At 51.1% G+C, this 26,078-nt stretch overlaps 4 protein-coding genes across 8 annotated transcripts in view; 1 reads left to right on the forward strand and 3 right to left on the reverse strand.

Moving 5' to 3' along the window:
* Positions 1 to 600: 600 nt before the first annotated feature.
* LOC122382224 (RNA-binding protein spenito-like) lies at positions 601 to 4,003 on the reverse strand. Its single transcript, XM_043367283.1, has 2 exons — positions 1,448 to 4,003; positions 601 to 1,186 (listed from the first exon to the last, which is right to left on the reverse strand). Exon 1 carries the CDS (start codon positions 3,486 to 3,488, stop codon positions 1,464 to 1,466), a length of 2,025 nt encoding a protein of 674 aa, XP_043223218.1. The 5' UTR covers positions 3,489 to 4,003; the 3' UTR covers positions 601 to 1,186; positions 1,448 to 1,463.
* Positions 4,004 to 7,380: 3,377 nt separating this feature from the next.
* Positions 7,381 to 10,778, reverse strand: LOC122382226 (RNA-binding protein spenito-like). The gene is made up of 2 exons (XM_043367284.1): positions 8,228 to 10,778; positions 7,381 to 7,966 (listed from the first exon to the last, which is right to left on the reverse strand). The coding sequence occupies exon 1, from the start codon at positions 10,266 to 10,268 to the stop codon at positions 8,244 to 8,246; it is 2,025 nt and encodes a 674-aa protein (XP_043223219.1). The 5' UTR covers positions 10,269 to 10,778; the 3' UTR covers positions 7,381 to 7,966; positions 8,228 to 8,243.
* Positions 10,614 to 23,211, forward strand: LOC122382228 (probable 18S rRNA (guanine-N(7))-methyltransferase). Of its 5 annotated transcripts, none has more exons than XM_043367291.1 (7): positions 10,614 to 10,644; positions 14,277 to 14,353; positions 16,291 to 16,328; positions 16,677 to 16,855; positions 18,525 to 18,718; positions 19,112 to 19,341; positions 22,881 to 23,211. In XM_043367291.1, exons 2-7 carry the CDS (start codon positions 14,306 to 14,308, stop codon positions 23,023 to 23,025), a joined length of 834 nt encoding a protein of 277 aa, XP_043223226.1. In that variant the 5' UTR covers positions 10,614 to 10,644; positions 14,277 to 14,305; the 3' UTR covers positions 23,026 to 23,211. The 5 variants fall into 5 exon arrangements, with proteins under 5 accessions (XP_043223226.1, XP_043223223.1, XP_043223224.1 ...); XM_043367288.1 differs by lacking the exon at positions 10,614 to 10,644 and adding an exon at positions 10,982 to 11,018; XM_043367289.1 differs by lacking the exon at positions 10,614 to 10,644 and adding an exon at positions 13,918 to 13,969.
* LOC122382227 (syntaxin-1A-like) overlaps positions 23,205 to 26,078 on the reverse strand; it is a 47,260-nt gene continuing 44,386 nt past the window's right edge. The window contains exon 10 of the mRNA XM_043367286.1: positions 23,205 to 24,389. The gene's annotated coding sequence lies outside the window, so the exon portion shown is untranslated. The remainder of the gene's footprint in view (positions 24,390 to 26,078) is intronic.

Below are 26,078 nucleotides of genomic sequence, written 5' to 3' on the forward strand. Positions count from 1 at the left end.
GTTCGCTTCCCAATTTCGGTTCGAAAATGTTCACCGATTTTGCCTCGCTCACTTTTCCTAATGTTCGGGTTAAAAATCTGTGCACTGCCGAAACCGTTTGAAGATAGACAACGCACCGCACTGAAAGATCACCAATATGGGGCGCGGCACCCTTCCAGACTGGAGTAATGATCACGAGCCAGGTCACGTCACGGCGCTGAGCCTTGCTGAGTCAGCTCACCTCACCATCCCTACCGGCACCGCACTGCGCAGTAGGTTCACGCGGCGCCACCCCGGTCATTCACTACCTTGTGCGAAATGGGATCACCGAGCACAGCTGACCCACACCGGATTTAGCGGCTCTGGCGTCCGGCACCGATTCACCGTGGTGCGCTCGATGGATATGGAAAACGGAACTGGAAGCCACTGATGACCACTGAGCCGGCCGCCATACCGGATGCACCAGCAGCGGACTGCCTGGTGATCACTGAACGGTCCGGCCGCCGACCCCAGGCCGAGGACGGGCCGCGCTCGAGCGCTTAGTGTGGGGAGATGATGCTGTCTGAGGCCCACTGTCACCTGGTCACTGGCACTGCACAGAAAAAGGAGTTTCGCCGCACATTTTGACCGTGTAGTCTATTTCCTGCTATGAATGAGTCACGACCACTTGCGCGTTTTCAACACACATCCTGAATTTTGAGAGCACTACTTTGAATTGTCGCCGAGCTTGGAGAGGAAAGTCACCACCGCATGGCCACCACCTTAGTTGTGCACTACATTGACCACTGCAGCGCAAGTCACGACACCAAGCACTTAGCCTCTTTCATAACTGATGCAGCCGTGTCTTGGTGTTACCGTTCGCGCACAACACACACAAGCACACAACCTCACTACACCGTCACTGACACTGCACGACACAGTCACTTAATGCCGATGTTTACCTGAAAATAACCAGACAGATTAAACGAACATGGTATAAACAGAAGCAATGCTACTCGTTTTAAGAAAATTAAAATAAAAACTATTTAGTGTGATCTTAACGTCAGTAGACATGCAAGCAAACATTCTGGATTAGCTTGGGAAAGTGACGTTAATCAGTGCCAATGCAAGCAGGCAGGCTGTCCAGCAGTTTAGAAGATGGTGACTGGTCCTGGTGATGGAACACCATGCAGCTGTAGCTTTCTCCTCTCCAAGGTGCAGCCAGTCACTGAAACAAAACAAAACCTTTGTTACAATGGAAATTTGCAAGTGATGCACAGCCTTGTTTTTAGCTTAGGATTTTCCAGCATTATGAAGTAAAATATTTATTGTGATCAGATTAAAAACCAGCCTCAAAGAATCCATGTGAACTAAATTCACAATTAGGTAGTGAATAGCTACTCAACTTATTAATGGAGTTTAACAAAATTAGTACATACTTGAATAATTATGCTTAAATACAAAAGTTTAATACACATAATTTCCATACCTTTTGAAACAGCAGTTCAGCTCAAAGCCAGCTGAGCAGAGCTTCCTCGAACTACCACCACGAGCAGATGGTCTTCCTTGGCCGCCTCCTCAGACAGGGCAGTGGCGGTCCTTGTGAGCAGCTCCTTGGAGAAGTTGCAGGGTGGGAAGGCGTACAGCACCCCCGTGGTGTCGCCTTCTTTGTTGAGGAGGGAGATCACTCCAGCTGCCTCCTTCTGTTTGAGGTAGGACACCAGGTTTCTCAGGGAGCGGGCCTGCACTGAGGAGTCGTCTATGTTCACTGGCGAGGAGGATGTCGGTAGGGCCACATAGATGGCATGAGGAGAAGATGAAATCCTCTTCTGAACATCATCCAGTTTGGGCTGGTCCAGCCTCAGTCTCTGTGTGATCCTCAGGAGAGGCTTCTCATTTTCATCCTTCAGCAGGCTCTCAGCAATGTCAGCATCACCATCGGTCAGGTGGAACTTGCACGCAAACAGAGAGCTCTTCAGAATCATGGCACCATGCCAGGACGTTCCCACCTTTCTGGCAATGTCTGACAGGGTCTTGGCTGTGTTCAGGTGGCCGCCCTCCTCTGACCCAGACTCGCTCCTGCGAGATGGACTGATGGATCTGTTCTCAGTGGGAACCTGTCTCAGAGTGGAGTGGTAGTTATCCTCAGAGAAGTCTCCTCGGTCACCAAAGCCTCCTCGGAAGTTGCCCCTTCCACCTCTGAAGCCACCACGGCCCCTCCCTCTGAAGTCATCGTGCCCACCATCGAATGGAGGCCTCCTGCCAAACTGCACTGTGGTCTCATCAGCAGCAAAGTCTGTCTTGATCCTCTTGTCTGGACCACCCAGAGGGAACCCTCTCATCTCATTCACTGCAGCTGTAGCAGCATCCAGGGTCTCATACAGGACATGGGCATAGGGCTCTCCCTTCACATACTCAATCTTCTTGATGGCACCAAACCTGTCAAACTCTCTCTCCAGGATCTGCACTGTGGTCCAGGAGCCAAGACCACCAACCCACACCTTGCAAGATGGAAGCACTTTTCCATAGCCAATTTTCACCTGGAACTTTCCAATGTACTGGCCAGACAGCTCAGTTTTGCAGCGATTTGACTGATCCAGGTTTTCAAACCTCACAAATGCAAATGCATTTCCTGTGCCTGGCGGGGGTCTCTTGATGTCAATGTCCTCCACATTGCCATACCTGTTGAAGATCCTCCGGAGCTCCTCCTCTGTGATGTTCAGCTCCATGTTGCCCGCAAACAGGGTGCGACAAGCAGTGGGATCGTCTTCAGGTGGAATGTGATGCAGATAGTTAGGGAACCTCTCCTTCCTCTCATGCCTCTCAAACCTTGGCCGGGCAAATCCAGGAGGGCCATAAGGAGGTCCATAGCCTCCACCGAAGGGCGGTCCCCTTGGGGGCTCACGGTACGGGTACCCACGACCAGGGCCATACCCATAAGGATCATGGGGCTGGAGCTCATATCCATATGGATCCATAGGTCCTGGCATGGGTGGACCATATCTGTCATAGTCCCTCGGAGGAGACCTTGGCCTCATGTACCTGCCGTCCATTGGTGGGTAGTCCATCATCGGGCTTCTACTCCTCCTGCGTGGAAGATACTCTTGCGGAGCAGTGTCATAGACAGCCTCCACCATGGCTGGCTTGTCATAAAACATGATCCTTCCTCTGCTGATGTGCTTAGCATCCCTAGCATCCTCCCAAGTGCGAAAGTACACATAAGCAACTCGCTCTCCATCATGTTCAATGACTACTTTCACAGACACATCCGGAAACTTTCTATACTCTCTGTACAGCTCGTCACGGACCACATCTTCTGAGGCTTTGGGGTGTATACTACTGACACAGAGCACTTTGTAGGTGTAAGCACGATCGCGGTCACTGGATCTCGAATAACCGCCTCCATCTCTATGCGAGTGAGACCGGCTGTGGCTCGGCTCCTGAGAGTACCTGGGAGGTGTCCTTCTTGGGGATCTACTTCGGCCTCGTCTGGAGCTCCCTTCGTCGGAGCTGTTGTCGTACCTTCCCATTTCAGGGTATTTTCCTTTCCAACAAAAATTCAACCACAATTACTATAACGGCCCTCAATATGGCGACCGTCACTTCCGAAATGTAATTTGGTTACCTCCCACTCTTAGTATTCAAAGCTGCCACCAGGGGCTGCATTCAAGCTGTCATTTTTCACTTATTTCTCAAACCGCGACTCAAGTGCGCGAATTTTTTTTCCTTAATGATATATTTTTTAGCATTCTGAGTTTATATAATTGCCGTAATGGTGTGTTTCTTATGCTGTCAAATTTATGCTTATCAAACTCTCCACTAGGTGTCAGGCATGTTTAAGACTTTTCACAAAAATAGGTAGCAAGTACCTCACCGGTATCGATTCCCACTGAAATCCATCATGGCGTCTGAAAATCCCAAAATGGCGAATTACGGGATTGAAGTTTATATGCTTGATATCAAAGTTATCAATCGAATGCAATGAACAGAGTCATATTTCTTACACTTTATGCTGTTTGTTTGTCATTGCCGATGGACTGTGAATGCGTTCCCACTCCCTAAGCAAAAGGTATTTTTTTTACAAAAAGTTGAATGCAAAAAAAAAATATTTTAAAACATGTAGTCACATGACAAATTAAATTAACATCAGCTAAAAAATTAATGAATTTAAACTTATTAATCTTGATGAAGACAGTTATGACGCAAGAACGACAAACGTGCAAAATGCATCATGTGGTACTTGCATTGCTTGCACGTGTTTTCAAAGTTTATTTTTCGAAGTAGGTGCTTAGTTTCCTGTAATTATTCATTTTGTCAGCAATTAACCCGTTGAAACGGGCTTATTATTATCTAGGCTCACTTTGATAAGTACAGGGTGGGGCAGAAAGATTTACCTCTTGATTTTCTTAAATATTTCGGCCCCGAACAAAGATATCAAATTGATTTCTGGCACATATATGCAGTAACATGTACACATCTCAGCGACGGCATAATGACTCAATATGGTCACCTTTGTCCTTCACCACTGCTTCGAAACGTCCCTCTGCGGAGGGGCACGAGCGCCCCACTGTATCCCCGCCAAGATTCGATGGTGCCGTCTCGAGGGCCAGCTTCAGGGCGGCGATTCTGCTGTGTCAGTAGGCGGAACTATGGTCAAGCGTACCCATTTTCGGGAACGCATTTTCGTTCCCATGTTTGGGAACGATAAACCCAAATATGGGAACGCCATGTAGGCATTATTTAAAACAAGAAAAAGAACCGTTAAATGACGTCCAAAAAATATAAAACGATCGTGAACCGCCTGATATTTGTCTCAATATTGTTGGGAAAGAGTTTGATATTGTAAGGCCCATCGTAGTTTCAAATCGTTCCCCTATTTCTAAAGCAGTCCATCATCCGGGCCGCGAGCCCAAATTTGGGAACGCTCTCGTACACTGGCGCTGCAAGCGTTCCTTATTATGGGAACGGCGTACCCAAAATTGGGAACGATTTCACCGACGCCTTTCAGGGGCTCTTTTCATTAACAAGCATCACGTCCAACGCCGCAAATTATTGTTAACGCAACAATCATCAGATGACCTTTCCGGCAAGACCGTCGCATGTTTCGCCCGGTCTTCTGCGCTTTTATTCCCGTCGATCTCGCAGCGGGCACGCCCCCCTCTGCAGGATTACGTAATTCACAACGCTCAGCGATGTTCAACAAGGTCTTCCATACCTATATCCACCGTCCGCGCTGAGGGTGGAGACATGTCAAGCACCTGTCTGTTTATCACCGATAGTTGACGAGTACAAGGAAGTATCCAAAAATGGGAACGCTGAATATGTTACACCCTCAAAACACCTAGTCCCAATGAAAATCTAGTTTTTTCCTTTCTTGATGAGTGTAAGTGGCAAAAGGCCTGGTAGGATGGGCACGAGGAATTATCGAAATCAGCATAAAAATTATAAATAAGCCACACAGAGCGAGCTATATAAGAGAAATTCCCCCAAAACGATCACGCTTAGAAACACGGAAGACAAAAACCACGCTCATGACGCTCCTTATAAAACAACTCTAAACAGCTAGCATTCAAATAAAATATGTCTTTCCGGGATGATAAAATACAGCTGGATAATTTTCAACCGCTTAAACTGAGTTTACAACAGTAGCTCGGTAAATTCACTCACGTTCCACGCGGTCGTCCGCCCCGACACAAAAGTCAACAATATTACCTCGGGACCGTCCGCGTCTTCGCTTGCATTTGTCAGCATCTGGTGTCGATAGTATGAAAGTTCATAACCAGGCGAAAATTATTATACTTTACCTCAAACTAAAAAATGCTTCATTTTCCTTAAAATTGCATGCTAAATGTCGTATAACCCATATTTCCACCATTCTGTCATTTTCAAAAAATCATTAAAAATATCATTCCACGGTCAATTTCCTTGTTCCACGGTCAGATTAAAGATAACTTTATGGAGATTTAGTAGATACTTAAATCAGCGTGCACTTTTTTGAGACGTGATGCACTTTTGAGTTTTAGTGGGAGAACGGCCGAAAAATTGCCTTCCGTTCTCATAAATGGGAACGCCCGTTCCCATATTTGGGAACTCCGTTCCGGACGTTAATCCGGACAGCATGCGATTCAGTTCCCAGTACCAGGCAAGTCCAGCACAGGCATTTTCACGGGCAGGGTTCATGAAAACTGTTCAACCCCCTAACTACTTTGGCTTGATCCTTCCTCTCGATTAAGTCTTTTACCCATGCATTCCGCCAGCACTCCGCATTAGTCTGAATTTCGAGCGTTTAAAACCCCAACTTACGGATCAGCAGGCCACTCACCCAATGATGATGAATCTGAGGTTTTTGTTCTGAGCACCACAAGCTGCACTGTGTCACTTCACTAGTGAATTGTGCCGGTTCACCCCACCTCACCGCCTTGGCCACTGTTGGAAGGCACCTCACCACTCACTGCTGCTCGACCTCACTCCACTGTCACCTCACTGAAGGAGCTCACCACACTCACTGTTACCTTACCGGAGCAGGAACCACCTCACAGGAGCGGAAATCACCACATCGTCACCTCACCGGAGCCGGAAACCACCTCACCTAGTCACTCTCACGTGATCACCTCACTCACCAGGTAGGAAGCCGCCCACCTCACCGGAAAATGCACTGCACCACCGCGCAGACCACCACACTAGGGCGAGGTATGCCCCAGTGAAGACGAAAAGACCTACACCTGTGTCACTGATTGGTGCGCACTACTGATATCTCACGAACGGTTCACCAGGGTGTTCAGCGTTATTCAGTTTCATCGCCAAAGTGTCTCCGCTTTCAAAGTTCGCTTCCCAATTTCGGTTCGAAAATGTTCACCGATTTTGCCTCGCTCACTTTTCCTAATGTTCGGGTTAAAAATCTGTGCACTGCCGAAACCGTTTGAAGATAGACAACGCACCGCACTGAAAGATCACCAATATGGGGCGCGGCACCCTTCCAGACTGGAGTAATGATCACGAGCCAGGTCACGTCACGGCGCTGAGCCTTGCTGAGTCAGCTCACCTCACCATCCCTACCGGCACCGCACTGCGCAGTAGGTTCACGCGGCGCCACCCCGGTCATTCACTACCTTGTGCGAAATGGGATCACCGAGCACAGCTGACCCACACCGGATTTAGCGGCTCTGGCGTCCGGCACCGATTCACCGTGGTGCGCTCGATGGATATGGAAAACGGAACTGGAAGCCACTGATGACCACTGAGCCGGCCGCCATACCGGATGCACCAGCAGCGGACTGCCTGGTGATCACTGAACGGTCCGGCCGCCGACCCCAGGCCGAGGACGGGCCGCGCTCGAGCGCTTAGTGTGGGGAGATGATGCTGTCTGAGGCCCACTGTCACCTGGTCACTGGCACTGCACAGAAAAAGGAGTTTCGCCGCACATTTTGACCGTGTAGTCTATTTCCTGCTATGAATGAGTCACGACCACTTGCGCGTTTTCAACACACATCCTGAATTTTGAGAGCACTACTTTGAATTGTCGCCGAGCTTGGAGAGGAAAGTCACCACCGCATGGCCACCACCTTAGTTGTGCACTACATTGACCACTGCAGCGCAAGTCACGACACCAAGCACTTAGCCTCTTTCATAACTGATGCAGCCGTGTCTTGGTGTTACCGTTCGCGCACAACACACACAAGCACACAACCTCACTACACCGTCACTGACACTGCACGACACAGTCACTTAATGCCGATGTTTACCTGAAAATAACCAGACAGATTAAACGAACATGGTATAAACAGAAGCAATGCTACTCGTTTTAAGAAAATTAAAATAAAAACTATTTAGTGTGATCTTAACGTCAGTAGACATGCAAGCAAACATTCTGGATTAGCTTGGGAAAGTGACGTTAATCAGTGCCAATGCAAGCAGGCAGGCTGTCCAGCAGTTTAGAAGATGGTGACTGGTCCTGGTGATGGAACACCATGCAGCTGTAGCTTTCTCCTCTCCAAGGTGCAGCCAGTCACTGAAACAAAACAAAACCTTTGTTACAATGGAAATTTGCAAGTGATGCACAGCCTTGTTTTTAGCTTAGGATTTTCCAGCATTATGAAGTAAAATATTTATTGTGATCAGATTAAAAACCAGCCTCAAAGAATCCATGTGAACTAAATTCACAATTAGGTAGTGAATAGCTACTCAACTTATTAATGGAGTTTAACAAAATTAGTACATACTTGAATAATTATGCTTAAATACAAAAGTTTAATACACATAATTTCCATACCTTTTGAAACAGCAGTTCAGCTCAAAGCCAGCTGAGCAGAGCTTCCTCGAACTACCACCACGAGCAGATGGTCTTCCTTGGCCGCCTCCTCAGACAGGGCAGTGGCGGTCCTTGTGAGCAGCTCCTTGGAGAAGTTGCAGGGTGGGAAGGCGTACAGCACCCCCGTGGTGTCGCCTTCTTTGTTGAGGAGGGAGATCACTCCAGCTGCCTCCTTCTGTTTGAGGTAGGACACCAGGTTTCTCAGGGAGCGGGCCTGCACTGAGGAGTCGTCTATGTTCACTGGCGAGGAGGATGTCGGTAGGGCCACATAGATGGCATGAGGAGAAGATGAAATCCTCTTCTGAACATCATCCAGTTTGGGCTGGTCCAGCCTCAGTCTCTGTGTGATCCTCAGGAGAGGCTTCTCATTTTCATCCTTCAGCAGGCTCTCAGCAATGTCAGCATCACCATCGGTCAGGTGGAACTTGCACGCAAACAGAGAGCTCTTCAGAATCATGGCACCATGCCAGGACGTTCCCACCTTTCTGGCAATGTCTGACAGGGTCTTGGCTGTGTTCAGGTGGCCGCCCTCCTCTGACCCAGACTCGCTCCTGCGAGATGGACTGATGGATCTGTTCTCAGTGGGAACCTGTCTCAGAGTGGAGTGGTAGTTATCCTCAGAGAAGTCTCCTCGGTCACCAAAGCCTCCTCGGAAGTTGCCCCTTCCACCTCTGAAGCCACCACGGCCCCTCCCTCTGAAGTCATCGTGCCCACCATCGAATGGAGGCCTCCTGCCAAACTGCACTGTGGTCTCATCAGCAGCAAAGTCTGTCTTGATCCTCTTGTCTGGACCACCCAGAGGGAACCCTCTCATCTCATTCACTGCAGCTGTAGCAGCATCCAGGGTCTCATACAGGACATGGGCATAGGGCTCTCCCTTCACATACTCAATCTTCTTGATGGCACCAAACCTGTCAAACTCTCTCTCCAGGATCTGCACTGTGGTCCAGGAGCCAAGACCACCAACCCACACCTTGCAAGATGGAAGCACTTTTCCATAGCCAATTTTCACCTGGAACTTTCCAATGTACTGGCCAGACAGCTCAGTTTTGCAGCGATTTGACTGATCCAGGTTTTCAAACCTCACAAATGCAAATGCATTTCCTGTGCCTGGCGGGGGTCTCTTGATGTCAATGTCCTCCACATTGCCATACCTGTTGAAGATCCTCCGGAGCTCCTCCTCTGTGATGTTCAGCTCCATGTTGCCCGCAAACAGGGTGCGACAAGCAGTGGGATCGTCTTCAGGTGGAATGTGATGCAGATAGTTAGGGAACCTCTCCTTCCTCTCATGCCTCTCAAACCTTGGCCGGGCAAATCCAGGAGGGCCATAAGGAGGTCCATAGCCTCCACCGAAGGGCGGTCCCCTTGGGGGCTCACGGTACGGGTACCCACGACCAGGGCCATACCCATAAGGATCATGGGGCTGGAGCTCATATCCATATGGATCCATAGGTCCTGGCATGGGTGGACCATATCTGTCATAGTCCCTCGGAGGAGACCTTGGCCTCATGTACCTGCCGTCCATTGGTGGGTAGTCCATCATCGGGCTTCTACTCCTCCTGCGTGGAAGATACTCTTGCGGAGCAGTGTCATAGACAGCCTCCACCATGGCTGGCTTGTCATAAAACATGATCCTTCCTCTGCTGATGTGCTTAGCATCCCTAGCATCCTCCCAAGTGCGAAAGTACACATAAGCAACTCGCTCTCCATCATGTTCAATGACTACTTTCACAGACACATCCGGAAACTTTCTATACTCTCTGTACAGCTCGTCACGGACCACATCTTCTGAGGCTTTGGGGTGTATACTACTGACACAGAGCACTTTGTAGGTGTAAGCACGATCGCGGTCACTGGATCTCGAATAACCGCCTCCATCTCTATGCGAGTGAGACCGGCTGTGGCTCGGCTCCTGAGAGTACCTGGGAGGTGTCCTTCTTGGGGATCTACTTCGGCCTCGTCTGGAGCTCCCTTCGTCGGAGCTGTTGTCGTACCTTCCCATTTCAGGGTATTTTCCTTTCCAACAAAAATTCAACCACAATTACTATAACGGCCCTCAATATGGCGACCGTCACTTCCGAAATGTAATTTGGTTACCTCCCACTCTTAGTATTCAAAGCTGCCACCAGGGGCTGCATTCAAGCTGTCATTTTTCACTTATTTCTCAAACCGCGACTCAAGTGCGCGAATTTTTTTTCCTTAATGATATATTTTTTAGCATTCTGAGTTTATATAATTGCCGTAATGGTGTGTTTCTTATGCTGTCAAATTTATGCTTATCAAACTCTCCACTAGGTGTCAGGCATGTTTAAGACTTTTCACAAAAATAGGTAGCAAGTACCTCACCGGTATCGATTCCCACTGAAATCCATCATGGCGTCTGAAAATCCCAAAATGGCGAATTACGGGATTGAAGTTTATATGCTTGATATCAAAGTTATCAATCGAATGCAATGAACAGAGTCATATTTCTTACACTTTATGCTGTTTGTTTGTCATTGCCGATGGACTGTGAATGCGTTCCCACTCCCTAAGCAAAAGGTATTTTTTTTACAAAAAGTTGAATGCAAAAAAAAAATATTTTAAAACATGTAGTCACATGACAAATTAAATTAACATCAGCTAAAAAATTAATGAATTTAAACTTATTAATCTTGATGAAGACAGTTATGACGCAAGAACGACAAACGTGCAAAATGCATCATGTGGTACTTGCATTGCTTGCACGTGTTTTCAAAGTTTATTTTTCGAAGTAGGTGCTTAGTTTCCTGTAATTATTCATTTTGTCAGCAATTAACCCGTTGAAACGGGCTTATTATTATCTAGGCTCACTTTGATAAGTACAGGGTGGGGCAGAAAGATTTACCTCTTGATTTTCTTAAATATTTCGGCCCCGAACAAAGATATCAAATTGATTTCTGGCACATATATGCAGTAACATGTACACATCTCAGCGACGGCATAATGACTCAATATGGTCACCTTTGTCCTTCACCACTGCTTCGAAACGTCCCTCTGCGGAGGGGCACGAGCGCCCCACTGTATCCCCGCCAAGATTCGATGGTGCCGTCTCGAGGGCCAGCTTCAGGGCGGCGATTCTGCTGTGTCAGTAGGCGGAACTATGGTCAAGCGTACCCATTTTCGGGAACGCATTTTCGTTCCCATGTTTGGGAACGATAAACCCAAATATGGGAACGCCATGTAGGCATTATTTAAAACAAGAAAAAGAACCGTTAAATGACGTCCAAAAAATATAAAACGATCGTGAACCGCCTGATATTTGTCTCAATATTGTTGGGAAAGAGTTTGATATTGTAAGGCCCATCGTAGTTTCAAATCGTTCCCCTATTTCTAAAGCAGTCCATCATCCGGGCCGCGAGCCCAAATTTGGGAACGCTCTCGTACACTGGCGCTGCAAGCGTTCCTTATTATGGGAACGGCGTACCCAAAATTGGGAACGATTTCACCGACGCCTTTCAGGGGCTCTTTTCATTAACAAGCATCACGTCCAACGCCGCAAATTATTGTTAACGCAACAATCATCAGATGACCTTTCCGGCAAGACCGTCGCATGTTTCGCCCGGTCTTCTGCGCTTTTATTCCCGTCGATCTCGCAGCGGGCACGCCCCCCTCTGCAGGATTACGTAATTCACAACGCTCAGCGATGTTCAACAAGGTCTTCCATACCTATATCCACCGTCCGCGCTGAGGGTGGAGACATGTCAAGCACCTGTCTGTTTATCACCGATAGTTGACGAGTACAAGGAAGTATCCAAAAATGGGAACGCTGAATATGTTACACCCTCAAAACACCTAGTCCCAATGAAAATCTAGTTTTTTCCTTTCTTGATGAGTGTAAGTGGCAAAAGGCCTGGTAGGATGGGCACGAGGAATTATCGAAATCAGCATAAAAATTATAAATAAGCCACACAGAGCGAGCTATATAAGAGAAATTCCCCCAAAACGATCACGCTTAGAAACACGGAAGACAAAAACCACGCTCATGACGCTCCTTATAAAACAACTCTAAACAGCTAGCATTCAAATAAAATATGTCTTTCCGGGATGATAAAATACAGCTGGATAATTTTCAACCGCTTAAACTGAGTTTACAACAGTAGCTCGGTAAATTCACTCACGTTCCACGCGGTCGTCCGCCCCGACACAAAAGTCAACAATATTACCTCGGGACCGTCCGCGTCTTCGCTTGCATTTGTCAGCATCTGGTGTCGATAGTATGAAAGTTCATAACCAGGCGAAAATTATTATACTTTACCTCAAACTAAAAAATGCTTCATTTTCCTTAAAATTGCATGCTAAATGTCGTATAACCCATATTTCCACCATTCTGTCATTTTCAAAAAATCATTAAAAATATCATTCCACGGTCAATTTCCTTGTTCCACGGTCAGATTAAAGATAACTTTATGGAGATTTAGTAGATACTTAAATCAGCGTGCACTTTTTTGAGACGTGATGCACTTTTGAGTTTTAGTGGGAGAACGGCCGAAAAATTGCCTTCCGTTCTCATAAATGGGAACGCCCGTTCCCATATTTGGGAACTCCGTTCCCAAAAATGGGAACGTTCCTATATTTGGGTACTCATGACCATAGTTCCGCCTACTGGTGTGGCACTGCACACACCCTCCTCTCTAAGATGGCCTAGATTGCGAAGTCCATCGGGTTCAGGTCTGGACTTGATGATGGCCGAATGTCTTTGTCCCAGAACCCAGGCATGTGGGTCTTCCACCACAGTTGAGCGATGTTGGCCGTTTGCGGCGGCGCACCGTCCTGGACGAAGACGTATCCGTCTCAGAACGACTGAGTGACCCAAGACAAAGCATATTCCTCCAGCAGATGGACTTGAACCTCTGAATTCACTTTCACAGCCTCCTTGATGAAGACCAAGGCTCCTTTTGAGCCGTCGGATGCGACAGTAGCCCAAACCATGACACCAGCAGGCTTCAAGCAACAAAAAATGGTGCGAATAGCAGGATCAATGCTGGATGGACCATCTGCCAAAATGTTGACGCTTTGGGAGTGTCTCTGGGGCTCAGGCATGAACATGTTGTCATTGGCCCAGCAAAATGCCTTGTTACCGGCGCTCCTGATCTCCAATGTCTTTTGGATCCTGTGTAGCCGGTTTTCCCTGGATGCCGCCGAAATTAGGTGTCGACGTTGCATCCTGTATGGCATGAAGCCTAAGCCGTCGTTCATGATTCTCTTGGCGGTTCTGGGCTAAACAACGAGTTCCCTTGGCAGTTTGCGCATGCTTCGCCGAGGAATTGAAACACCTTCTTGTGCACGATATTAACCAGCTTTTTGAAGCAGATATCCCTTATTCTGCCTGGCATGGACTTCGTCGACACCAACACTGTCTTTTTAAGTCATTTAATTACACTACAAACAGTTTTTACGGCAACACCGAGCTGTTTCGCAAAGCTTCGGGAGCTGTGGCTAGTATACTTCAGCGCCGCAATTTGGGCTCACTTAGTCATCTTCGCCATAGCTCACCAACAACTATTACAAAATTTAAAAACGATCTTAAAGTTGATACATGAGTCAGTTGGGAAGCTGCGTGCAAAATTTTATCAAAATCCGTTCATAACTTTTTAAGTAATGGACTGAAAACAAACAGGTAAATCTTTCTGCCCCACCCTGTAAGCCTGACTTATTTCATAGCTGCAGGAGTCATTGGTTCAGGTATTTTGTTTTGGTTTTCACTTCACTTTCACTTTGTTTATATATTCACAACAATGAGTTGATAAATATATTGTGTTATTTGTCCTGCCCTCTTTGCAATTCTCATCTAGATTGTTGTATTTGTTTGATACTCTTTGCTATTCTGTTATGGAGCTGGACCTATTTGTTTCAAATGCTGCATGCAAGTCATGACTCAATTCCCAAGTTGATGTCTCAGTTTCTGGTTTATTTACATTTTCATCTGTTATTATCACTGATACTGATAGTGCACCTACTCTGCCAGTTGATTTATCTGTAATTTTTTCAGAACTTTGTGACTGAATACAGCAATTCAGAATGTCAGCATCAGTCCGCAGACCAGAACACAAAGCACCACCAGAAATTGTAAGTACCAGTATGCTATGATTTTGGTGTTTGTAGGGTGATGTATACTATTTTATTGCTTTCACATGTGTTTTATGTATATGTTAATTACAGGTTTTTGTAAGAATTACATTTTATTCTGCATACATAAAATGAATCTGGATTGGACCCGAAATCAGTCTGATGCAGAATGGAGCCGCAAATTTCAGAATGGGGAATCAACTGCTTTTCTTTGAAAACCATCCTGTTTGGGCTTCCACTTGTATGGCAATAACTTTGATTTGATGTTTTCATGTTTTTTGCTTATATTTCTTTAAAAATAAATTAAAACTTGTTTTTTTAGAAATGTTCATTGTGACATTGACAAGTGTTACATCAGCTATGCAATGGTTACAAGACGCCACAACGATTGGATAAAGATAAGGCGCAATCAGCGGACAACATTGAAGATCATGACAGGGTACAGCGCACCTTTCGCCCGGTGTTTATCCAGACAGCTATATTGCGTCGTCGTTTCGAGCGTGCCATGACCGAGACAGGCCGGTGCCCACTCCCAGGCATAATGTCAACGTCTCATTCATGTTTCTAGCGGAATATGAATGCACTTTGTAGATAAACTCAACTTTCCAGGCTCTTATTAGATTGTCGGATGTTTGATTTTTACGGTGCACATTAGAGATGTCAATCGGATACCAACTTTTTGGTATACCGATACCAACTTGGTATTTGGTATTTCAATCCTAATGTGTTTGGTATTTTGTTGGTATCATGAACCCTCACTCATGTATAAGAGGCTAAGAAATCAGTAAAACGTTGGTATTTCCCTCATGTTCCCGAGTTGGTTTGGTTTCGGTATTTCCCCACGATTTTGTTTGGTATTTGGTTTGGTATCGGTATTCCGTTTTTCCATAATTGACATCACTAGTGCTCATATATTATATATAGCCCCATTCCCAGCTCGTGAAGGTTCGGTCGTCATCGACAGATCTTGTGCGAGCCTAAAGCCTGCGAAGATAACTCTACCCATTCCTGGATTGGATACGTTTAGCCTCACATGCTCACATCTGGAATAAATTTTTCAGATTTGTCGGACTTGGCTGAGGTAATCGGCATTTGCTTATCAATTGCCATGCCGCTTATGCGTACTTTGTCTTAGCTACTTGCTTTCCATCGGATCAAGTGGTGGTAGATGGCCAATGGGTTACGAATTTCGGTCGTCTTTAGCGTCTTTCTCTTCGATTGAATAAGTTGGACGGGTCGTTCGAATCTCAGTCATGGATGGAGCGCTTTCGTCTCTTGCTATTTTTCATTTTATGATGGCTATTTTGGCTCACTTAGGGCCTCAGAATATAGAATCAAAGCATTGGTATTCAACGTAAAGCTAACTACATACTACATAGGCTATTACCCAGGCACAACTGCCCAGCTTAAGTTTATTCGGTAATGTTGGAGACTTTGAAAAGTTCGAAAACCTTGTACGGATAGTTGGAACGGAATTATTGCTTTTCTTTACTTGACCCACATTACACATAAATGATCCGCCCCGTTTTCGATGTTACGTCTTGATTCGCTTGGAACTCCCAAATGTATTTATATAAGTGAAATAAGTCAGATCCGTGCGGAGACCGGTCAGTGCCGGGTGGTGCGGCTGCCTCCGACACAGACGGCTGGCCGCGGCGACCACTCTGACAAATGATGGCCAACTCGTTGCGGGGAAATTTCAACAACTCGGCGGCCGGGTGGCTGTGCCGCGGCCGTTCGCCGGGCCGCCGCTAATGGGGGCCGCGCTCATGTCGGCCCGTTAGGGCTCGAGTGGCCTCGATTGGGCCGCCAACTAACGAACTCCCGCAGCCGGCTGGCATTAACGACCTCGACGAAACGGCACCGTCTGCTGGCGCCGCCGGCGGCCGCTTTATTGAGGCTTCTGCACTCTCTGACCAAACGTCTTATTTTTTCAGTTCTACGATGAAAAGGAAGCGAGAAAGTACACATCCAAGTAAGTCAACAAAAGTGGGCGTTAGGAGTTAGGACTCCGTCGAAACTGGGCTATTTTTTATTCTTTTTATTAATTGACATATTTATGATTTAATCATATCCTAGTCTGTGAAATGTCACTTAATTTCTCGGCGTGCTAAAACAGTATCGCAAAGCTGCGGCTACACTAAATGTCAACTTCTTGAACTTTTTTATGCAAATAATTAACAGACCCGATCGTATTTCTCGAGTTGCTACCTCCGCTGCTGACACTGTGCGATGCGATACGTAGCTAAATTGTACTGCGTTTGTTCCGTGTCCGTCCTTTCTAACTATACCTACGATGACCATTCTCCTGTGCGTCCGTCAGCACGCGGATGATGGAGGTGCAGGAGAAGATGACGGAGCGCGCGCTGGAGCTGCTGGCGCTGCCGGAGGACGTGCCACACCTGCTGCTGGACCTCGGCTGCGGCTCGGGGCTCAGCGGCGAGACAATAACCGAGGCCGGCCAGATGTGGGTCGGCTGCGACATCTCACCCGCCATGCTCGGTACGGATTTAAACCCGCGGGGGACGGTCATGCTGGGTACGGACTAACCTGGAGGGCAACGGTACGATTGTTCGGTACGGATTTCACTTACCAGGGAGGAGGTTGGTGGCACAAGGCCGATCGATCGGTGACAGTACGTGCCCGGAGGTTATGCTGTAATTATGGTGCGTTCGGTACGTGTTTTTAGACACGCATGGACGCACGAGGTAAAGCATGGATGGTAGTTGAAAGAAGAGAGAAAGGGGAGCGTTAGTGCCGCCTACGTGCGTCATGTGTTCACTGTTCAGTTTTTACGCCACGGTCGCTAGATGGCGCTGACGGTACACGCCTGGGCGGTATACTGCGCCGCACGACACCGGAATAAAGCTGCCGAGCGGCGGCTCGATGGTGCTGACTGCGGCGATTAGTGATTGGCGAGCGCCATCAAAGCTATCTGTATTCTGCTGTCATCACGCAATCGACCTCTGAGAGACGGAATTCTGACTACGTAGGCCACATTCAATTACGGCCCGTCTGTTTCTCCTCTATTTAATAATATGGCTCATTCTTAACGATTTGCCAAAATTTTCATGTGCATGTAGAGAAAAGGCTTAGTTGAAACTAGCTTATAACGCTTAAAGAGCTCATTTTTATTTATCATTAAGCACCCACTTTTCGAAGTAATTTTCTTCGATCCTCGGCGTTTGACATTTTGAACTGCATTATCCCTGTTTTTCCCCTTGTATATAGTACTGCAATAGTTAAGCTCAATCCCTGTATTCTGTGACAGAATGAGACCTATATTTAGCATTGTAAGTCTTTCCCTGGGTTAGCGCATTTACTATTTGGCTACCGCTGAAGTTCGGAACGCGCCGGTAGTATTTCAGTCGCTCTTGGAATTCGTACGAATAAATAGTGCGGTGACCTTTGTTGCAATATGAGGCCGGTGGGAATCAACGATCCCTGGTGACAGAGCCCAATGCCCATATATGGCTGACTTTTTATGATGTGAGTGACGAGAACGGATGTATAGAACTGTTAGCGCTCGTAGCTATTTGCGGAATAGAATTTCGGCGTCCTTCCCTGATCGTGATAGAGGCCTGAAATGTAGGTATTATATTAAGGTGAAAAACATGAACTACTCCACACATTTCTAAAGCGAGCTACACTCCGTTGCTAGTACTACCGTTTCCGCCGTCGATGATTTTGTGTAAATCCCCCGCTAGGCCTTGTACAAGTGTTTTTTTTTTTGTGAAATTGTGTGGCACATGGTAGATGACATCTAGCTTGAACTGTTGAGCTTTACTCGAAAAATTGTAGGAGCTGACTAAAAAAGAAATATTGGCTACAGTTAACCTGGTATTTCACATGGAACAATCATGTATTTCGGTGGGGTCCGTCTCTCTGTTCCTCCTTTAGTCCTCGCCCTACCTTTGGCCACCTAATGGTTATCGTCGTATCCACAGACGTGTTACGTAGTTGTCCGTCCCCTGTCGCCGTTCTGACCACTGTTTGCCCACAGACGTGTTACGTAGTTGTCCGTCCCCTGTCGCCGTTCTGACCACTGTTTCCCCACAGACGTGTTACGTAGTTGTCCGTCCTCTGTCGCCGTTCTGACCACTGTTTCCCCGCAGACGTGTTACGGTAGATGTCCGTCCCCTGTCGCCGTCTAACCACTGTTTCCCCACAGACGTGGCCCGGGAGCGGGAAGTGGATGGGGACGTCCTGCTGAACGACCTGGGCCAAGGCCTGCCGTTTCGGGCGGGCGCGTTCGATGGAGCCATCAGCATTTCGGCACTGCAGTGGCTCTGCAACGCCGACAAAAAGGACCACGTGCCACCCAAACGGCTCTACAAGTTCTTCTCGTCGCTCTACGGCTGTTTGGTGAGCGGAGTGCGGGGATGACCGATGGGGTCGAGATCCGGCCGCCGTGGTGAACTCCTGGATTTATAAGCTGTTTAGTCGCACTGCAGGGTAGGAGCAAACAAGAGCTACTGTGAAACTTATCGTTGATTGTCTTGGCTGGGACTGTCAGAGCGCATTCAGCGAATGGTGTATTTGGAATGCCGAATATGATATAGGTATTAGGTACGATTAAAAAAGTAACGTTATTCTTCATATCATGATGGTACTTGTGATCTCCAGCGCTCTGCCCTGCCAGGGTAGTTCGTATGTCGCTCACTGACACTCAGCTGCCCAGTCCCAGCGTTCCGCCAGCTCGGACTCCGCTGACGCCAGCGCCACCTGTCTCTCGCTCTAACACCACTCTCCGTGCAGGGCCGGGGCGCGCGCGCCGTCTTCCAGTTCTACCCGGAGAACTCTGCGCAGGTGGAGATGATCACCTCCCAGGCCATGAAGGCCGGCTTCACGGGTGGCCTGGTGGTCGACTACCCCAACAGTACCAAGGCCAAGAAGATGTTCCTGGTGCTGATGACGGGCGGCGCGCAGCCGCTGCCGGCCGCGCTCGGAGAGGACGGCCCCGCCAACACGGTCGTCTATACCAAACGGTGGGTGTGGGCCTGTGTGGGGATAGGGGTCCGGGGTCACAGCTGGGTAGCGGGAGGGCGTGCGTTTTGGTGGCAGGCAAGGCCCTATATACCGTGGGAGGTGTGATGCTGCCGGGCCGGTCGATTGATATGAGGTAGGACGTGAAATAGTCTGGGTCTGAGAATCATAAAAAGAAAGCGCGTGGCTTTATTTTCATCATCACACGACTGCATCCTTAAAGCCGCATCTACAAGCAGCTTTAAGGATCAGAATAATTAAAAGAACCTGCTGACTCGTGGCGTTTCTTTGATGTCTTTGTCAAGAAAGATGGGAACCATATTCCACACCAATTTTTCAACTCCCTTTCCTCTCTCTTATATTCCGTCCACCTTTTTCCTCTGCCACTTCAATTTGCATTCCCATGAGCCGTCAGCCGCTGTATTTCCGCGCCGGTTCGTATGCGGCCAGTGAATCGTCGGCCGGCCGTAGCCCCGGCCGTTTGGCCGACCGGATGGCTCCGACGGGTGACGTTGTCTCGGAACGGTCGGCTCCATAGTCTGACTCATCGTCCTCTCGTGGCTGCCTGCGCGCCGGCATCGGACGGATGTCTGCGCGCCGGCATCGGACGGATGTCTGCGCGCCGGCATCAGGCGGATGTCTGCGCGCCGGCATCAGGCGGATGTCTGCGCGCCGGCATTGGGCGGATGCCTGTGCGTCATTGGGCGAATGTCTGCGGGTCATTGGGCGGATGTCTGCGCGCCGGCATCGGACGGATGTCTGCGCGCCGGCATCAGGCGGATGTCTGCGCGTCGTTGGGTGGATGTCTGCGCGCCGTCATCAGGCGGATGTCTGCGCGTCGTTGGGTGGATGTCTGCGCGTTCTTGGATGCGCGTTTGTCTCCTCTGAGCGTCCTCGGGTCATTGTCTCTATGGTCATGCCGTGGCTGTCTGTATCATCCTCCCGTGGCTGCCTGCGCTTTGCACCGTCCTTTCGTGACTGTCTCTATCTTCCTTCGTTTGTCTGTGCGGGCCACTGTCGCTGCCTGTGTCTTCCTCCCGTTGGCTGCGCGTCGTTGCTCCGGACGCCGGGACCGGAGTCGGAGGCGCCTCTATCACGGTTCAGAGACGGAGCTAAGCCGCCCTCATTTGTATGCCGCGCGCTGATTGGCGACTGTTTGCGGCGTCGGCCGGCCCGCCGTCATATTGTACGCCGCGGTCGCTTTGTCTTCGTCTGTTAGGTAGATAGAGTAACGGGTGAGCTCGTAATGTGGAGAACGAGTGGAGGCCTGGTAACCGACCGACCGACCCCCCTGAATGAAACATGATGTGAGCTGGTGCCGGGTTGGATTCCCCGTACCTGAGCACGACTGTTATTGCCTCGCCAGTCCGTGGGCGGGCTGTTTCCACCGACTGAGGAGTTTCGTCGGGCGGTTTTCGGAGAATATTCGGCTGCCGATTACCGGTCTATATGTCAGCGTGGGAGCAACTGGTCTGCCCTGTGCCACTGGGGGCTCTGTGCGCCCCGGGGGACTGCGGCAGAGGTCGCCTGCCTGTCGCCGCCCGGTCCGCCGGCCGGTCGGTAGCCGTCGCCATGTGTCGCCGCCGGCCGGGACCCGAGTTTATTGGCGGCGACCGCCTCTGGGCTTCTCTCTGCCGGCCGGCCGCAGCTGGTGAGTCGAGTTTCCGGCGGCCCAGCCCGACCACACGCCGATTTATTCCGACAATCGCGCGCGGCCGGCGCCGCTGGCGGCCCGCCAGGACGATCGATGCCACACGGCCGGAGCGGCCGGCGGGCAGGAGCGGCCGAGGGCGGCGAGCGGGCAGAGGGCCACCCAACACCGCACCGGCGCCGTGGCCCAGCCCGACCGGCAGCCGTGAGCGGGACCTGACAGCAGCGGTAGAATGACAGCGGTAGAATGGCTTGTCGTGGCAGACTTGACCCACCAATGTGGCAGACTGACCCTGTTTTATGTTGGAGGTTAACTCGCCATGTGCGGACAACTTATCTGTCGCTGATGACAAACCGACCCCTCCCACTCCGGTTGGCTGTGCCAGTCTGTTTGGCACACACAGATAGCCTGGTACATTAGATAAGCAAATCCCTCTGGTCACGGTAGAGTGAGACTATCCACTTCATCACTGGAGCGAGCCGTGCGGCAAGTGTCGCTGAGCTCGCCTCCGTGTCCCCCCCCCCTCCCCGGCTCGTCTCCGGTGACCGGTGGACTCCCCCTCCCCTGAGACTGTGAATAGCGCGGTCGCTGCTGTTGCCGGGGCGGACGGTGGTCGAACGGTGAGAGTGGTGAGAGCGCCTGGACTGGCTCACGGGCGCCGAGAATGGCCGACCTGCGGGATGGCCGTGGGCGTGGAGCTAGTGGGGTGAGGAGCTGGGGTCGGTCACGGGTGGGGGGGGGGGGGGTGGCCTCTGGTGGGTGGGGGTTTGTCACTGGTGGGGGAGGGGGGGGGGGGGGGTTGGTCACTGGTGGGGGAGGGGGGGGTTGGTCACTGGTGGGGGAGGGGGGCTAGTCACTGGTGGGTGATGGGTGGGAATTTGTGGGGTGAGGGGTGGGGGCTGGTCACTGAGGCGGGGGCCGAGACTGGCCACTATGACCTTGTTTGGACATGTGGAGCAGGTGGATGGGGAGGGAGGCGGGGCGTCAGACTGGCGTTGGCGGCGCCTGCTCTCGCTGGAGGATGACGAAATATCCATCTTGAGCAGCCAGCGACCGGAGGCGAATTAGCTTCGAAGAAGTTGCACACATGCTCTCAACGCCTCCGAATTAATGTTACGGGAATATTAGCCATGTAATGAAGTTTCGGGAAAATCAGCTCCCACTGCATACATCACGGTTTGATGAGTGGGCGTGAATAACAAATTTCATCATCTCCCCAGTCATGAAGGTAATGTTCCTGGAAGCATTGTTTTTATCATTTTCATTGGCCTGGCACCTGTCACGCGCTGCCCGTATTGGCACGGGCGCTTGGCTAGATGTGTCCTATTCCATGTTAACTCGTGTTACATTTATGTCCGTTGAGCTGCACTGCAGGTGGCCTGTGTCTATTACGTTGTATTTGTGTGGCTGTGTCTCTTTGTTACCCTGTAGCGTGTGCCTGTATGTATTTCCTGCCACTCAACCTTCTGTGAACTTCTTGGTCCAATGTCTATTCTTTCCTGCTTGTTAGAACGGTCGGTAGCCCCGTGTTTCTCGTGCCTACTGGCCGCATGTCCGTGTATTCCGTGCCCCCCCCCCCCCCCATCCGTATGTCTCCCCGCACTGACAGTTGTGTGTCAGTGTATCCCGTGTCTCCCATCCGTAATCCGTATGTCTAGTCTGTGTGTCCCGTGCCTCCCATCCGTATGTCTCCGCGCACTGATGGCCTGTGTGTCCATGTATCCCGTGCCTCCCATTTGTATATCTCCCCGCACTGACAGTATGTGTGTCCGTACTCCGTGTATCCCGTGTCTCTCATCCGTATGTCTCCCCGCACTGACAGTCCGTGTACCCCGTGTCTCCCATCCGTATGTCTCTCCGCGCGGTGACGGCTGGTGCGTGTCCCCTCAGGGACCGGATGCGACAGATCCGCGGTAAGCCGCCCAAGAGCTCGCGCGACTGGGTCAAGGAGAAGAAGGACCGCCGTCGCCGACAGGGTAAGGAGGTGGCACGCGACTCCAAGTACACCGGGCGGCGGCGGGCCGGCGGCTTCTGAGGGACGGGAGGGAGGGGAGCGGTGGCCTTGCGTGTGCTGTGTAATGTAATGTATTGCGCCGCGTGCGGTGTCCGAGCGCGATGTCCATAGGTCTGCTGACGAAAAGCAGATGATTATGATGTGTCCGGTGACACGACTTTGCAGATGTTGACGGTCGCTGCAATAATAAAACGGCCGGGTCCTGATTGTTCGTAATATTTCCCTCCGCTCACTTTTGGATGTACCTACACCGCAATCACATCAACACTGATAAGAAAATGCTCACCACACGGTACTAACGCTGCCACGAACCTAGCACCTTGACACAATGGGTAACCCCTAATAATTACACAGCGTTCACATGCTGCTGACTCGGAAACAAGAGAGTGGTGTTGAAGTGAAGAGCTGTCACGCCACACGGCTGCACGCACCCTGCTCACGCGTCCACACGCACTGGGCGGGCGGTCCGGCGGGGCGGGGCGGGGCGGCGGGCGGTCACACCGCACTCGGGCCGGGCCGCCGTCCGTCCGCCCTTCCTTCTGTCCTTCTGTCCGTCCGTCTGCCCCACGCCCTGTCCGTCCACCGTTATTGCTCGGCGGGGACGCTCCACCCGGCGCCACTCACGCTCATTCAGACGCTCCGCAGACGCCGGAGACGCACCTTCGTTGGCTACGGGACTGGCCGCGCGCGCTCGAACCGGGACGCGTCGCGCGGCGCGGCGCGGCGCAGCGATATGTGATGGAGGTGCTGGCGCCGCGCGGCGGCACTCTCAATAAAGCTGAAGTGGCCAAACTACGGGCGTGAGATTCTAGGCCATGTGAGATCACTTAAGTCGGACCGAGGTGGTATCAAAGCGGTTCACGACCCTCGACTACTACTGCCTTATACTCACTTTACAACAGGTGGATTCACAGGTTCGTAGGTTTGTCGATTCAGCTTTACGAAGCTGGCCGCTGGTCGGCGACTCGGCGTCGACTCTGTGCCGACGGGTGCCGCAGCAGAGCGCAGCTAAAAGCTCTTGGAAAGCATCCGGGATAAAATCACTTTGCGAGATCTTATTGAAGCTACAAATCCTAACACACGCATGTTGTATCTAGCTACCCTAAAGAAAATGGAACATCAATAATGCACTATGCATCTAGCGACGCCGGGCCGGAAAGGCCAGTTGGGTGGCGGCCGTGTGGCCGTCGGTGCCGCCTCGGGTCGGCCGGCGGCCGGCGGCCGGCGGCTCTGCTGACCGGGTGCAGCGGCTCTGCCTGCCGGCCGCGGTACTGCCGACGCTCGGCCGGTCGACCAATGGTGCCGCTCGCTCGGCAGGGCAGGGCGACGAGAAGGCGGGGCGCGCGCGGCGGCCGGCTGTCGGCGGGCCGCCGGTGGCCGCCGTCCTGCAACGCAGCCCAGCCCCGGTCACAAATTGAACACGTAAACGGATGGGCACAGACAGAGTGCAGACAGCAAAATGACGGCGCAGGCGTGAAACGGATGACCACTTACGAGGTCCATGGCGAAAAGGGCAGACTTTTGTTGAGAACAGTCGATAATCAGACTGACAGCAAATGGAGCACAGACGGCAATCAGACTGGCTGCAAGTGGACGGCAAAAGATGGAAGACATACAGCAATGGCAAAGAGGAGTGTTTCAGCACATAAGGTAAATGGACAGACACAGACAGTGCTCATATGGTAAACGGACGGGAAGACAGCGCTCATACGGTAAACGGACAGCCACAGACAGCGGGTATACGGTATATAGACGGACGTCGGACACAAACAGTGCACATACGGTAAACGGATGGCCACAAACAGCGGGTAAACGGACAGGATTCTGACAGGCACATATAAAGTGCAAACAGTCAATGGATGAGCACAGATGTATCAAATAGGTACGGTGGACAGGTGAGCTCAGACGGTGAACGGAACTTGCGTAACACGCAGATAAGCGGCGCCAGTCAGGTGCAGGTGCGTTTCCGCTGCCGTCACCGGTGTAGGCGTCGGGCGGGAGGCTCGTGACCGCCGGAGCCGCCCACACAGCCGACCGTGGCACGGCTTTGAGCGGCGGCCCCGATCGATCAACGACAAAACACTGCATGGGCGGCCACAGTGACTCAGCGCCGCGCCGCGCCGCTTCACGGGCGGTCTCTAAGCGTCCGGGCAAACTGTTATAAAACTATCAGCCCCCGGCGCCCATGGTTTCCTTACAAATTGCCATTTCGGTCATTCTGGGCTAACGAACGGCCGGTATATTGCCGGCTATACCATTAGCGACGTGCCGTAAAGGTTATAAGAAACCGCCAGAGGCTAAATGGCTGCCCTTTGATGTCGCTGCACCTTCCGGCGGCGGTGGCGCTTGTGTCGGTCGTCCGGCGGGGCCGCGTGACCTTTGACCGTGGAGCGGGCGCCACAAGTGTCGGTCCAGCGCCGCTCGGGCCGGCCCGCTCTGAGTTCATTCAGCCGGCGGCGGCCAGTGTGAGTCGGACGGACGCCCGCCATCGATCGGCCCGACTCGGGTGACGGCCGCCGGCGCCGGCGAGTCCCGGCTCCGCGCGCCGCGCCGCCGGACACACCGCTGACTCACTTCCGGAGCGAGCCGGAACCGGGCCCGGGGTCACCAACACCGCCAACACTGACACCGACACCGTGACACGGCGCGACCGCGTGTCCGCCCTCACAGGTCATCTCCCATACTCCTTCTGAGCTAGTTCTGTCATGGGCTATCTCCGGAAAGTGAGAGCCACTCTTTCATCGTTATTCGACGCTATCAACTGGTGTGTTCGCCGCGATCCGGCGGCGCCGCACCCGCGAGCCGCCGGCCGCTCGGGCAATCCACCAGTAATCCGGCCGGCTCGTCCGGCTGAGCCTCCATTACGGCCGTCATCAGCGGCGCTGCTCGGCCGCGCGGCGATGACGTTTGAGCGTGCGGTGCGGCGCACTGCCGGCCGGCGAGTGACGCCAGCAGCCGCACCTGCTCCGGACAAGGTCACCAGGCACAGGTGTGGCTCGTAACATCCGCCTCGCGCCGATTTGGCCCAGACGGGTATGATAGACACTGCCAGGTGCGGGGGCTGCCTGCCGGTT

Source organism: Amphibalanus amphitrite, unplaced genomic scaffold (assembly GCF_019059575.1).
Source record: "Amphibalanus amphitrite isolate SeventyFive unplaced genomic scaffold, NRLGWU_Aamphi_draft 000135F_arrow, whole genome shotgun sequence".
Taxonomy (NCBI): Eukaryota; Metazoa; Arthropoda; class Thecostraca; order Balanomorpha; family Balanidae; genus Amphibalanus; species Amphibalanus amphitrite.

Excerpts from the sequence above, each read along its gene's own strand:
- LOC122382224 (XM_043367283.1), bottom strand. The coding sequence starts at position 3,488 with ATGGGAAGGTACGACAACAGCTCCGACGAAGGGAGCTCCAGACGAGGC.
- LOC122382226 (XM_043367284.1), bottom strand. The coding sequence starts at position 10,268 with ATGGGAAGGTACGACAACAGCTCCGACGAAGGGAGCTCCAGACGAGGC.
- LOC122382228 (XM_043367291.1), top strand. The coding sequence starts at position 14,306 with ATGTCAGCATCAGTCCGCAGACCAGAACACAAAGCACCACCAGAAATT. Across the intron at positions 14,354-16,290 it reads ACAAAGCACCACCAGAAATT|TTCTACGATGAAAAGGAAGC; the intron begins GTAAGTACCAGT and ends TTATTTTTTCAG. Across the intron at positions 18,719-19,111 it reads CGTCGCTCTACGGCTGTTTG|GGCCGGGGCGCGCGCGCCGT; the intron begins GTGAGCGGAGTG and ends CTCTCCGTGCAG.